General features: G+C 35.7%; 1 protein-coding gene across 3 annotated transcripts in view; it reads right to left on the minus strand.

Annotated features, from left to right (window-relative positions):
* Positions 1–14,079, minus strand: part of LOC106869955 (formin-2) — a 131,486-nt gene that overhangs the window by 39,783 nt on the left and 77,624 nt on the right. For all 3 annotated transcript variants that reach the window (XR_001409471.2, XR_001409472.2, XM_014915900.2), the window contains 7 exons: positions 11,920–12,049; positions 9,614–9,686; positions 9,003–9,076; positions 7,629–7,812; positions 6,125–6,217; positions 2,773–2,824; positions 570–719 (listed from right to left, as the gene is read on the minus strand). Coding sequence is in view for 1 of the 3 variants with exons in the window: in XM_014915900.2 (XP_014771386.1) it covers positions 570–719; positions 2,773–2,824; positions 6,125–6,217; positions 7,629–7,812; positions 9,003–9,076; positions 9,614–9,686; positions 11,920–12,049 (756 nt within the window). In the remaining 2 variants the exon portion in view is untranslated. The remainder of the gene's footprint in view (positions 1–569; positions 720–2,772; positions 2,825–6,124; positions 6,218–7,628; positions 7,813–9,002; positions 9,077–9,613; positions 9,687–11,919; positions 12,050–14,079) is intronic.

Consider the following 14,079-nt stretch of genomic DNA (forward strand, 5'->3'; position numbering starts at 1 on the left):
CTCGCACAGCTCTCACTAGCCATTCTTCTATCCCAAGTTTCCTCATTGACCACCAGATAAGGGATCGGGGGACCCTGTCAAAGGCTTTCTCCATGTCAACGAAAGCCAGGTACAGAGGTTTATCCTTAGCTAGGTATTTCTCTTGCAACTGTCTCACTAGAAATAAGGCATCAGTAGTGCTTTTACCTGGCACGAACCCAAACTGCATCTCATCTAAATTGATTCGCTCCCTAATTAGTTGGGCTATGACCCTCTCTGTAACTTTCATAACCTGATCTAACAGCTTGATGCCTTATATATGTGTATAATCAAATTGTTGTAGTTTAACACCCAAAATCAATGCTGATCTAGCAGAACTAAGATCAGAGGTATTCCAACCATGACCATCCCACACCTTCTCCTAAATATGTAGCACTACATTATCTAACGTGATCTTTATTTAACATGATAGAGTGTGATTTGAAGAGGATTTACTTGCTAGTTCTAGCAGACTGGATAACCACATACAAGCCACTTCATTGATTCATGCGAAAAAATTAAAATAATTTTCATGGATATCCTTTTCTTACCTTTGTTTCACAATGATTTGCTGTTCTTTCTTCCAAAAATCTTTAAATTCTTTGCAGAAAGTCATCCACAGTGAAAAGAAATATACAGGTGTAACAGTTTTCTCTCCAGATTTTGGCTTGACACAGTAGAATTTCACTACATAGTCAAATCTATTTTAAAAAAATATTAGAGAAAACTGCAACTGAACAATCAACAAAATCAGATAGAGAAGACAAAGATCATTTCATTTATTTGGCAGCACTACAAAACACACATCTTCATGTATATAAAGTTGTTGTTATTGTTGTTGTTGTTGTTGTAGTTCAGTGTCCCAGGTCACCCTTAATCAATCAGCTCTATAATTGGTTTTAAATTTTGGAACAAGGCTAGCAAGTTCAGGGGAGCGGGGTAAGTGGATCACAACCTCAGTGCTCAACTAGTACTTATTTTATCGACCCTTGAAAAGATGAAAGGCAAAGTCAACCTCGACAGAATTTGAACTCAGAATGTAAAGATGGATGAAATGCAACTAAGCATTTTGCCTGGCACAGTAACAACTCTGTCAGCTCACCACCTTAATCAGTTCTATAATTAAAGGCTTTCTAACTGTTACCTTTCTGTCTCCCCCCACCCCCACCCACCGGGCATCCTGAATCCAAGAATCAAGTATCGAATGCAGTTTTGGCTATCTTTTTTTTTTTTTAAAATGGTTGAGTTTGATTTGAAGGTAAATTGGCTTCTATTTCATGTGACCAAGTTGATACTCCATTATTGGCTTGTGTGTATAGGGCTGGTGTCAATGCAAAGCAGTGTTTCCCAGGGTAGGGTGCATACTCCACTGGTGTAGTATAGGTTACTTCAGTATAAATAACAAGTGAAAAACTCTTGCAAAACTACTTTTGGATATATAGGTACAGGCATGACTGTGGTAAGAAGTTTGCTTTCCAATCACACGATTCTGGGTTCAATCCCATTGCGTGGAACTTTGGGCAAGTGTCTTCAACTATAGCCTCTGGTTTGTGAGGGGATTTGGTAGACAGAAACTGAAAGAAGCCCACCATATGCGTGTGTGTGTGTGTGTGTGTGTGTGGATGTCTTCCACCACTGCTTGACAACCAGTGTTGTTGTTGTTTATGTCATTGTCACTTAGCGGTTCAACAAAAGAGACCAAGAAGATAAGTACCAGGCAACAGGTTTAAAAAAAAAATAAATAAGAACTTGGGTAAATTCATTTGACTTAAAATTCTTCAAAGCAATGCCCCAGCATAGCCACAGTCTAATGACTGTAACAATAAAAGATATATATATATATATATATATATATATATATATATATGTGTGTGTGTGTGTGTGTTTTTATATTATTAATAAATTCATAAACTTATCAATAATATACTCAGGAAATCAATATTTAATATTTCGAAAGATATATATCCAATATGACATAGCAGACACCAAACAACAGACAACATTAATAGTTGTCCTTAAATTACATGTGTATAAACAGGTTGTAATGACATGAAACATATTGAAACTGCTTACAATATCAGTTAAGAAAACTGTACAATAGTAAAGTAAGTAAGTAAGTAGTGTTGTTAACTTAGGATATTAACCTACGATGTTAAGTAGCGACAAGTAATCGACGCTGTAATTTCAATAGAATATATATATATATATATATATATATAATAGATTTTGTACATTCAGAAATTTAAGAAGGGTGCTGGACAAAAACAAAAAGGTTGAGAAAAACTGGTTTAGAAGAACCTGTCAACATCCAGATGTATATTTGGAAATTTTACATTGCTACCTCTGGTTATAGGGCTGAGTTGTTCTTACACACCATGGGTTACTTGAGAGTAACATGTCTTAGATATGTACAAAATGCAATGCTTTCTTTTATATTTGATCAGGAAGCAGAGGGGCAGTGATCAAGACCATTGCAGGTTTTCCCAGACAGCTGTGATTGATGTGACTGATGACAACAATTAAAATCTACAAAGCAAAGCCTACTGGAAAAAAATATATAGCTACAACGGAACTTCCAGGTGGTGTAAATACTCACAATAAAATTTACTTAACTAAAAGGACTTCAAGCAGTGTTAAACCAGGTGACATTCTGGTTGTGAAACAGTGACTAACTTCTCCAAAGCTTATCTCCTACCCTTATTGACCTGATCATCTACAGCCACTAACAAGAGACAATGTGAATTCATTACTTACTTGTTTTGACATTCTCGAAGATTCTCCTGTTGATCTTTTAGTTCCTGTCGACCTGCATATTAACAAAAAAATTCAATGCTTAAGCTACCATTCAAAAGAATATCAGTTGTAAAGAAGTGAAATACAGAGACTAATGATAATGTTGCTAATGAGTAATGTAGCTGTATAAAACAGATATCCATAGTGATGTAAAAATAATTTTAAAAATAAAGATTAAAGGAAAATATATATTTATCTTTTACCTTGTTTCAGTTATTAGACTGTGGCCATGCTAAGGCACCACCTTGAAGAATTTTAAGCTGAATGAATTGGCTCCAGTATTTTTCTTTTAAACCCAAGTACTTATTCTATCAGTCTCTTTTGTTGAGCAGTTATGGGGACACAAACACACCAACACCAGTTGTCAAGCAGTGGTAGGAGATGAACAGACACAAAGACACACACACAAATATGATGAGCTTTTTTCACACACTCACAAGAATTTGGTTGGCCTGAGACTATAGTGGAAGGCACTTGCCCAAGGTTCCATACAGTGGGACTGAACCCAGAACCATATGGCCGGGAAGCAAACTTCTTATTTCTTTATTGCCTACAAGGGGCTAAACATAGAGGGGACAAACAAGGACAAACAAATGGATTAAGTCGATTGCATCAACCCCAGTGCGTAACTGGTACTTAATTTATCGACCTCGAAAGGATGAAAGACAAAGTTGACCGCAGCAGAATTTGAACTCAGAACGTAACAGCAGACGAAATACCGCTAAGCACTTCGCCCAATGTGGTAACATTTCTTATTTCTTTATTGCCCATAAACATAGAGGGGACAAACAAGGACAGACAAAGGGATCAAGTCGACTTCATCGACCCCAGTGCGTAACTGGTGTGGTAACGTTTCTGCTGGTGTGTTACCAGCGAGGTAACATTTCTGCCAGCTCACCGCCCCATTGCTGGGAAGCAAACTTCTTAACACACAGTCACACCTGCATCTAATTTTAAAAAATTCCAAATAGAACATATTTCATGCTTAAAGATAGAGGCCATAGGTAGACAAGTTAGCTAGACTTTGCTGATGTGAAGGGCAACAACATTACTTTCACTGAAATTCTCAAATTAAACTGTACAGTTCCTTGAGATATGCATGATTTAGTGAACAATACATTAAGCTATTGATTCAATCCAGCCATTCCTTCATCTGTTTAAGGGGTGTTAGGTTTAGCATTCATCAAGGCACCACATTAAACAGATGAGGAAACAGCTGGAATGAAACAATAGCTTAAAGTATTGTTCAATGAATTATGCATATGTATATCCGAATGAATTATGCACTTTAACTGGAGAACTTCAGTGAAAGTAATGTTCCTTTGAGCAGAGTTTAGCTAACTTGCCTACCTACAGCCTGTAACTTTTTCTCATCTCTTCGATTTGAAACTTTCAATCAGACTGCTTTATTAGAATGCTTCCAGTCACATGCCATCCACTGTGATTTTCCTAAAGGTGAACTCCTATCTTCAACATTTTCCTTTCTCCATACAAATGACTTTCTTTTGTCGTTAACTCTAATCAAACCTAAATTACTATGCATACACAAACTAAACACTTGATGCCAGACATGCACTTCTTCTATAAACAGAGATTTTGAAAACATTTACCAACAAGGATATGACAACCAAGTCTGCCTCAACAATAAAGACATTGCTGCACAAAGTAGGGATTTTAATTCACTTACTCTTTATACAGACAGCTAAAATCCTCAATGTTACAACAACTGCCAGGCTTCACAAACTCTGGTCAATTGTTCTGATCTAAGAAGCACCCAGCTTCAATAACAACTTTTTGTGTTTACAGAAAAATAGAGAGGTTGCTGATGTAAATACTCAATGACTTTTCTCTCAATTAAGAGCAACTCTCCCCTAAAAAACTAGGAACAAGTGAAACAACATTGAATTTATACTGCTGTCTCTAAAACAACAACAAAATTTACTAGCCTGGGTGCCTACTTAGAGGCCTATAGTAGACTTGAAGTCAAGGCATTGCAACAGTATAGTGGTAACTTGACCACTCAGCTGGTTATCAATATCAGCTTAACCACCTATACTCTCAGATGACCAATACCTGTATTTTAATATCACAAAAATATTACACCATTCCTAGCTGTGCACACTCAAAGAAACATCAACATCCATAAATTTACCTACAACTGTCCATCACCTTGAAACATAACTAGTATTCGTAGAAACAAAACATAATGCTTTTCACATCTACCAACCTAAATCATAAACATACACACATGTAGATGCACACACACACACACACACACACACACACACACCTACAAATGCTTCATCATATTTATGCATAATTATACAGACAAAATAAAACTCAGCATCCATTTCTGCATAACTGGGACACTGTTGGTTACAACAAGGCTTCCAGTTGATCTAATAAACAGAACAGCTAACTCATTAGATTAGCAAGTAACTGAGCACTCTACAGATACATGTACTCATAATGTAGTTCTCAGGGAGATTCAGCATGACACAAAACAGGACAAGACCGGTCCTTTGAAATACAGGTAGTTATTTTTACCAGCTGAGTGGACTGAAGCAATGTAAAATAAAGTATCTTGCTCAAGGATACAATGTGCTGCCAGTAATTGAACTCACAGTCTTATGATTGTAAGCTGAATACCCTAACCACTATGTCTTGCACTTTCATGTCACCATCTCTGCAGATAAATGAAAATACACATACACACACACATACACAGACACAGACAAGAAAAAGAAACTCATACACATACACACACATAAATCCCATTCAATACAAATACATAACACACACACACACATAAATACAATCAAACATATAAAAGTTACCTCATATATAGAGAACTACACACATAAGTCATTTTTTTTTATGGTGCTTTTGTGAGGAGGAAGAGTAAATATTCATGAGATTTTCCATGGCCTCCCAGACTGAATGGACAAGAGAAAATCATCATCAAACAGAAGGCCCACAACAGAATAGACATGCTAAAAACAACTCAAGGCCAGATGGTGGTGCTAAACCAGAAGTCCCCTAAAATCTATCACCTCAGAACAAAACTAGTCCTTACTAACAAGCTTCCACACAATTTCTGTTGAGCAACTTCCACTTATAAGGCTTTAGAAGACTATGATAGAAATTAATTACCCACGGAGCTGTTCAGTGAAATTGAAACTTAGAAGATGCTGTGAACCAAACTTCTTAACCACACAACCATGACTGTGCCAGTCATACGTGACCTTGTATCTCACCACACACACACACACACACACATACACACACACACACATCTACAATTGTTCTTTACCTTTAATGAAGAACTCAGTCATGATGTCTTTGAATGGTTGTAAGAACTTCTCTCCAGAAGATTCCATGACTTTATCAGACCGAGTCTCAGCAGCTGAAAGATAGAATAACAGAGTGACAGAATAACAGAGTGAGTGACATATTAACAGAGTGAGTGACAGAGTAACAGAGTGAGTGACAGTGTAATGGAGTGAGTGACAGTGTAATGGAGTGAGTGACAGGATAATGGAGTGAGTGGCAGTATAATGGAGTGAGTAAGAGAGTAATGGAGTAGTGAGAGAGTAATGAAGTGGCAAAGAAATGGAGTGAGTGACAGAGTAATGGAGTGAATGACAATACAACGGAATGGACACTAGAGTGATGGAGCAAGTGACAAGGTATGTGAGTGACTGTACAATTCAACTATCAAAAGAATGTGTACAAGCACACATGAACTTGGAAAGGAGAGGTGACTCTTACCATCCCCCTCAACATTTTTGAAAATGTTGGATAAGTTGTGAAACTCAAAGCAAATCACTGAACTTATACAGTCTTTCATCAACTAGCTGACAGAGTAATAAAGGAAACCAACTTTCTTGTTATGTATATTTTCTGAGAGGGACAGGGATATGGATTTTATAGTTGGATATCTTTCTTGTTACCAACTTCCAAACCAATTCATGAGGTTCCCTACAGATGGACAAAACAATTCTTTTTTCTGTTTAAGTCATTGTCCACCTAGATAAGTTGCTAATAATGTCTTTTCTGGGGTCTACTTTTCATCTTGTGTGATGAGAAGGCAAACAAAAAAAAGTTTACAAAGTCCTCCTATATTAGAGGGAGAAAGAGAAGAATGTATCTCCAAACTGGATACCTGGCTCAAATATTTGCATTACTGTGAACACTGCTAAAGGTACCTATGGTTCCAGGTAGGGATGTTACATCAGGTGATGGATTAAACTCACTCTTCAAGTAAGTAGTGGCAGGATTTGAGCCAGGATTCAAGGAGTCATAACAAATGCATCAAGGCATCTTTTCCAACATTTGAATACTTCTGCTAGTCCACCACTCAAGATAGATACTTATTAAGCCCTGGAAGGATGGAAAGGAAAGTTGACTGCAGGATTTGAGCACAGAATGCAAGGCACTGCAATAAATACTGCAATCATTTTATCTGACATCCTCGGACTTAATTCTTGGCTTTTTTTTTTCTCCATTCATTTTGCTTTCAATTTTATAGCTCCAGTAAAGTATTTATTTCTAATTAAGTATCTAAACTATTTTGGTTTTCTTTTTCTGATCCTATTTAATTAAATTTAACTTAGTTTTGTTACTCTTTGAAATAATCATTGGTTTTATGTTCTATACAAGATTCTTCTAAAAAAAAAGTTCTAAATGCTCACATCATTAAAGGCTTTTTTAAAATCTATTTGATATGTAAAAACAATTTGTTTATTTTTAAGGTTCAGCATTTAACCCTGAAACACAGAAACAAAAATGTAAAATGGGGGTTAGACTATCCTTACATTGGAAATCTTTTTCAATTTTTCCCATTTCAACCAAAATATCTTCAAAATTCACCAAAGTGGCCTGATTGATATCACTCGGATCTGGCAGAGGCAGAGCAACTTTATCAGTGCCAGCATCTTCTTGTTCATATCTCTGCACATATTCTTTGACAACATACTGCAATAAACTTGTCCTGTTGTCCTGAAAAATACAAAAGAAAAAGAAACAAATCTGATAGTTTTCAAGCATAAATGAGATAGAGAGAAGCCAACAAGGGAGCTACTAGCAGAAACCTACAAAGCTGTTCACACGGCTAGAATTAGCAGCCAAATCTCTTTTAATGAATAATACCAGGACACCCAAAAATTATTATAAACTGTTAAAGTATCTAAATACTACCATATTTCTACAGTATATTTAATTTTTTCTAACATCTTTCTCATGCTTCATCTTCCGTAATAATCCAAAGAATGGAAAGGAAAAAAGCTTGAGTAACAATATGTGAAGTCTCAGTTTCTGATAAAATATATTATATAACCCTACTTTCAGGTAGGGTTATATAATATATGTGCCTGTCCACATTTAGATATGTGCATGTGTAAAATGATAAGCTCTATCACAAACAACAGAGAACCAAATCATATGCTTCAAGTCAAGTATTTTCTCCTAACATTTCACTGAGATTAACTTTCTTTTACCCACCTCAAATCACAATGGAATCAATAAAATCAATAGCAAAATACAGACTATTCAGATCAATTATATCAACTGTTTTCTCTTGAAAAGGGAGGTGTTCTGTGTTTACTTTCCACTCATCTTCTCAAACATAAGCAATGGAGGAATTCTTTGACACATCTTTCCAAAGATACATATCCAGGTAGAGCTTTTAACATGCCGCTGTCATGAGTGTGCTTACATGGCACAGAAACAGGACTCTTGCAAACCAATCCTCTTCACCAGGGGATACAATCTTAACATTTCTGCTGTGGAGGATAAGTCTAAATTTCATTCAAAAAATCCATTATCTAAATTGATAATTTATCACAGTATATTTTAACACTACTTCAGTAGCATACTATATGTTATTATATAGTCTAATAGGTGGTTTTATATCCACCATGCAAAGTTAGAATAGATTGCAATAATCTTAAATACATGATCTTTCCTTGTACTTCAAGCCTGAACCCAATTATTCTTGAGATTGACATAGAATGTTTTTTTATAGCTAACTACCTTTCCTATTACAAACACTGCAAGAGAAACAAAGTCAAATGCTGCCCACAAACTAAGATACAGAACATTTGTCTTGGGTTTATGATCTAGCTTGGTCCAAAGCTGTTCACTTCACTTCCATAGGAAATTCCAGAAGAAAGTAGAAAATGAGAGATTACCTTACTTTTGACATCCTTCAGTTTTGATAAAATCTCCAGCCCAAATCCATCAGCTTGACCACGTTTCATGTGACCTAAATATAAAAGAAATTAGTACAATATTGACAAACTAGTTCCAAAGCCCTGGAGAAAATACTACATTATAATAAGGCCACATGTACTGACATGCAACCGAGGACCAAGTAACAATGAAATAGCAGAATGGACACTACCAGTTCTTAAGTAACTAATTCCTACAGTACACTTTAGAATATTACATGAGATAGACAACCAGCCTATCCAAGGAAAGTTTATATTTCATCCACTAAACAAGAAGATTAGGTCTTACTATCAGACATCAGGTATTCTATGAACTTCAAAAGTTATTTTTATTTATTCATTTTCATTATAGCATTGAGTAATAAGACCTTAGTAAACTGATGGGCCTCCTTAACAAACTAGTTCTGCTTAAGCATCAATAGGTCTCATCCTGTTTCACATAAATATACATTATTAATAATTCATTTCATACAAATAATGTTTAATATTAATAAGTAATTCGTATTTCATAATTTTGACAAAAACATTATAAAAAACGACAATAATCACAAGAAACAAAAAATGTAGATTACCTCCGTTCATGTAGTTTCCCATAGTTAAGACAAGGGAGAGAATTCTTCTTATAGACACGCCAGTCACCATTGCCTGAAACAAAGTTATTTCCCTTTAAATGTACGTCGGTGATGTATTTTGAAGCCTTCAGCCTAAATGATAGACAAATAAATAGCAGTGGGGGAACATACGAAAGGCTAAGAGGTCGTGACGGTGGATACAATACAACGGTATTAATGGAAATAGAAATGCGGTAATAGTAAATACGTACCTGAAAGATATGGAGAAATAATGCTGTACATCTTTTAGAACTTGTTTGTTTGTCACCACCAATAACGCTGTTACCATCTTCATACAACCACCTTCATACATATCATTACTAACAACAGATCTGTTGATTGCATCTGCTCATTCAACCAGCATCATTATCATTATCATCCATTAACGCCCATTTCCCAAGCTGGCATAGGTTGGTCAGTTTGACTGGATGCCCTTCCTAACGTCAACCATTTTACAGTGTGCTAGGAACTTTTTACATAGCACAGGTACTTTTATGTGGCACCAGCATAGGCACTAGTACATGGCTCCATCACAGGTGCTTTTTATGCAGCACCAGTACAGGGCTCATGCAGGCCAATCTTCTTTAGCAGAGGGGGTGGCATAAACACTTCTGTGGAGGACATATCTTCTTGAGTACAGCAAGATGCCAGATACTTCAGTCTGACATTTGTTCTATTAGGGCCACCCTGGGGCCACACAATAACATCATTGCCTTTAAGCTCTGATATTCTGGCTGGCTTTCACCCAACATCCTTGTAAGCGACAGGCTCCATTGTGCTGGTTCAGTCAGCATACTTATTGGTCTTGGATTATACTTAGGCCTTCTGTAATTTTTCACCTCCCTTTCCATGACAGTCCCACCCAGAATGTAATTATTATGATGAAAACAGCAGATAAATTATATTCCTAGTTTCTGGGCCTTATTTGAAATTAGCTTCTTCAGTATCTTTCAATAAAACAAAACTTGCATTAGTGAGTTACTGAGATAAAAACCTTCCAAAGGCTACTGGATAAGTAATACATTCTATAAGAAGTAGTAGTAGTAGTAGCAGCAGCAGCAGCAGTAGTAGTACCACCACCACCACCACTACCAAAAAGCTACTGAAACAAAATGAGCTGCAACAATTTCTGATGAACTTCCAGATATTTATTTACTACAACCATCTTTCAGATTTCATTGGTGGAGTTATATTTTATGTTCCCCAGCTTTAAACCACTTGCCTCTAAAATAGACCAGATGAGAAGTAGTACAATGATATCAGCTAGAAGACACATCACTATAATTAATGAAAGTTTTATTAACTTTCAGTGACACAGCATAAATCCTAGCATTCATGAACCCCGTAGTGCAATGATGTTCTATCAGTGGAAGATATGTCTCATAGCTGTTTTTATCTTGCCAAGCTTGCTTGCATTTACTAAACTCAGTCACACCACCTATCATGATCTTGCAAAGAAACCAAAGAAGTCAACTGACTTAAATGTTTAATGATAAAGAAATCAGTGTAAGTCGCATTATACCACAATATTCATTCATTCATTTACTTAACATTCATTTTTCCATGTTAGCTTAGGATGGATGAAAACATATTTCAGACAGCATTCTACAACTGGATTCCCATCTTATCACCAACCATTATCTGTTTTTCAACTAAAGGACTATTTTTTCCACCGTTTTTAAAAGCAATATATAACCAGTTGTAATGACACTGCTTCAATAAAATAAAATAATAGTTAACTAACAAATAAAATACTGAAAGAAAATCCAACCAAGATATTTCTTCATGTCAGGTTATATAAGCTTTTAGCATTCAGATAACTCTGTCAAATGCAATACTTATTTATTCACATTATTTTAATTAATCATGCATTACCTTGTAGCTTTGAGATTTCGATAGTATAATGGTTTATGCTTAGAATTACATTGTAGGATAGATGTGAGAGGCTGGCTATCACCAGTTTGAATATAAAACGGAGAATATTTGGACCTGATAAGGCCAATTTAAATGCTAAAGGGTTAAATATCACAGTATGTTGCTCTGTGCCAACACAGCAAGCCATGCCTAAAATTATCTTGCTTCTTGAGGCCTCTTTATGAACTTAAGATATTTTCTATTCTGTTGAAGTAGTTAGGTTTAGACAAATGTATACTTTGACAATAACAACCAACTGGTTAATAGGTTATAATCTTGAATACTATAAATTTATAGCCAGTCACATAAAAAAAACAAACATAATTAGGCTTAAAGAAACAATGTTTACTCACTTCACATGTCATCTTTAAATTGTTCAGTTTATTTTCCAAGACTGATATGCTTTCTTGGAATGTAGATTGAAATATAGAGCAGAATATCCGTTCAGCATAGTCAGGTATTTGATTGAGGTCATGTAAAAATCTGAAAAGTAAATACACATATAATACATACATACATATACACACACACACACATATCATAATCATTATCACTGTTTTCACATCAACTTTTCCATGCTCACATGTTTTGGAGAGGATTTGTTGAGGCAGGTTGTCTATGGTCAGATGCCCTTCCTGTTGCCAACCCACACCTATTTCTAAGTGAAGTAATATTTCCCCATGGCCAGACATATTTTTATGGAAGACTGGAAATGAAGAACACTGCCAGATGACAGTGGCATTTGTTTATGACTATTGTGCAATGTAAAGACAAGGAGTCACCAACTCACACATGCAAGCACGTGCATACATATACACAAAGGGCTTCTTTCAGTTTCTGTCCACCAAATCCACTCACAAGGCCTATAATAGAAGGCACATGCTCAAGGTGTCATACAGTGGAACTAAACCTGAAACCATGTGGTTGGGAAGTAAACTTAGCCACACAGCCATGACTGCACCTATTCATACACACACACACACACACACACACACACACACACACACACACATAATATATATATGGCACCAGAACACAGAGCATAAAGAGACAAAAATATACACTGTAAAATTTTTAGGTCATCATTGATTTCTGTCTACTTGCTACCCAAATAATAAATATTCCAGTATTGGCACAAGACTGCAAATTTATAAGGGAAGGTTATAGTCAATTGAAGAGATCTCAGTATATAACTGGTATTTATTGTATTCATTTAAGAGTAAACAGTGTGCATATGTAGAAAAAGTCCAATCATGCATTCTTTCCACAACACAACCAGTTTTACTTCATTAACAACACTGCTTAACATGATTTTTGTTCTTGGGCAGCAACTGTTATTTCGTATTTGCTTACCCCTAGAAAATATGGAAAATGGCTAATATTTCCTTCAAACTTTGCTTTTGTTACATTTATTTAAACCCTAAAGAATCTCTCTCAACACATAGCTATGACACTCCCCCAATAATCCTGTTCATCATTAGAGATGCACATATTGGCAGCCACTAAAGGACATGTTCAAGTGGTTACGGTCAAGCAACTGACAATCAAATCTGTGGTACTCAGCAGAATATTTGCTCTAATATTTCTAATTCAGTAACTTTATAACTTCAGTACTGTTATATTTCTGCTCCAATCTGACTGAAATGTAATGGAAAATAAGTCAATTTCAAAGTATTGATGTCCAGGTCACAAAAGCAAAGTTTGACGAGAATAATAACCAATTCTTTTCATTTCTAAATAGAAGCAAATAGGGAACAACATTTTCTGACCAAAGACAAAAAAAAATTTAAATGTTCCTAGTGTAATAAAAGATATCAAATAAGTTATAAATTACTTCCTAAAAGAAAACAGTTAAAATATAAATATTTAGCACTTGTTATTACTGACACCAAAGAAGAGGTATGATGGGAGAGTCAGCAGCGCATCAGACAAGATGTCTTGCAGCATTTGAAATACATTCTTTCATGCTCTGATTCTGAATCTACTCTGCATTTCCTTTCATCCTTCCAGAATTGACATGAATAAAAATTAGGAAAAGTAAAAAAAAATGCTGTTCAACTGTATCCACTTTCAAAATCTAAAGCTTTGTAACCATCAACCCTGGGATGAAGGAGGATAAAGATCCTTCTTGAGTTATATAGATTCACATGACCAGTTTCCTAGTTTCTGTGGCATATACATTTTTGTTCCCTGGATAGAACACCCATCCATCACAGGATTGTTTATTTTTGTCAGCTGAGTGGACTGGAACAACATGATATGAAGTATTTTGCTCAAGAACATAATGCATTGCCCAGTCCAGGAATCAAAACCACGGTCTTACAATCATGAGTCCAACACCCTAACCACTAAGCCATGTGCCTTCACAACTAATAACCCTAGAGAATTTAAATTTAAGTGCCCCAAGATCTCATTACAATAGTTTTGTTTCATTTAATTTTAGGTAAGTTTATCTATATATATAAAAATGAGAATGTGTGTCTGTCTGTCTGTCTGTCTGTCTGTCTGTCTGT

The sequence above is a fragment of the Octopus bimaculoides genome, chromosome 11 (genome assembly GCF_001194135.2).
Source record: "Octopus bimaculoides isolate UCB-OBI-ISO-001 chromosome 11, ASM119413v2, whole genome shotgun sequence".
NCBI lineage: Eukaryota > Metazoa > Mollusca > Cephalopoda > Octopoda > Octopodidae > Octopus > Octopus bimaculoides.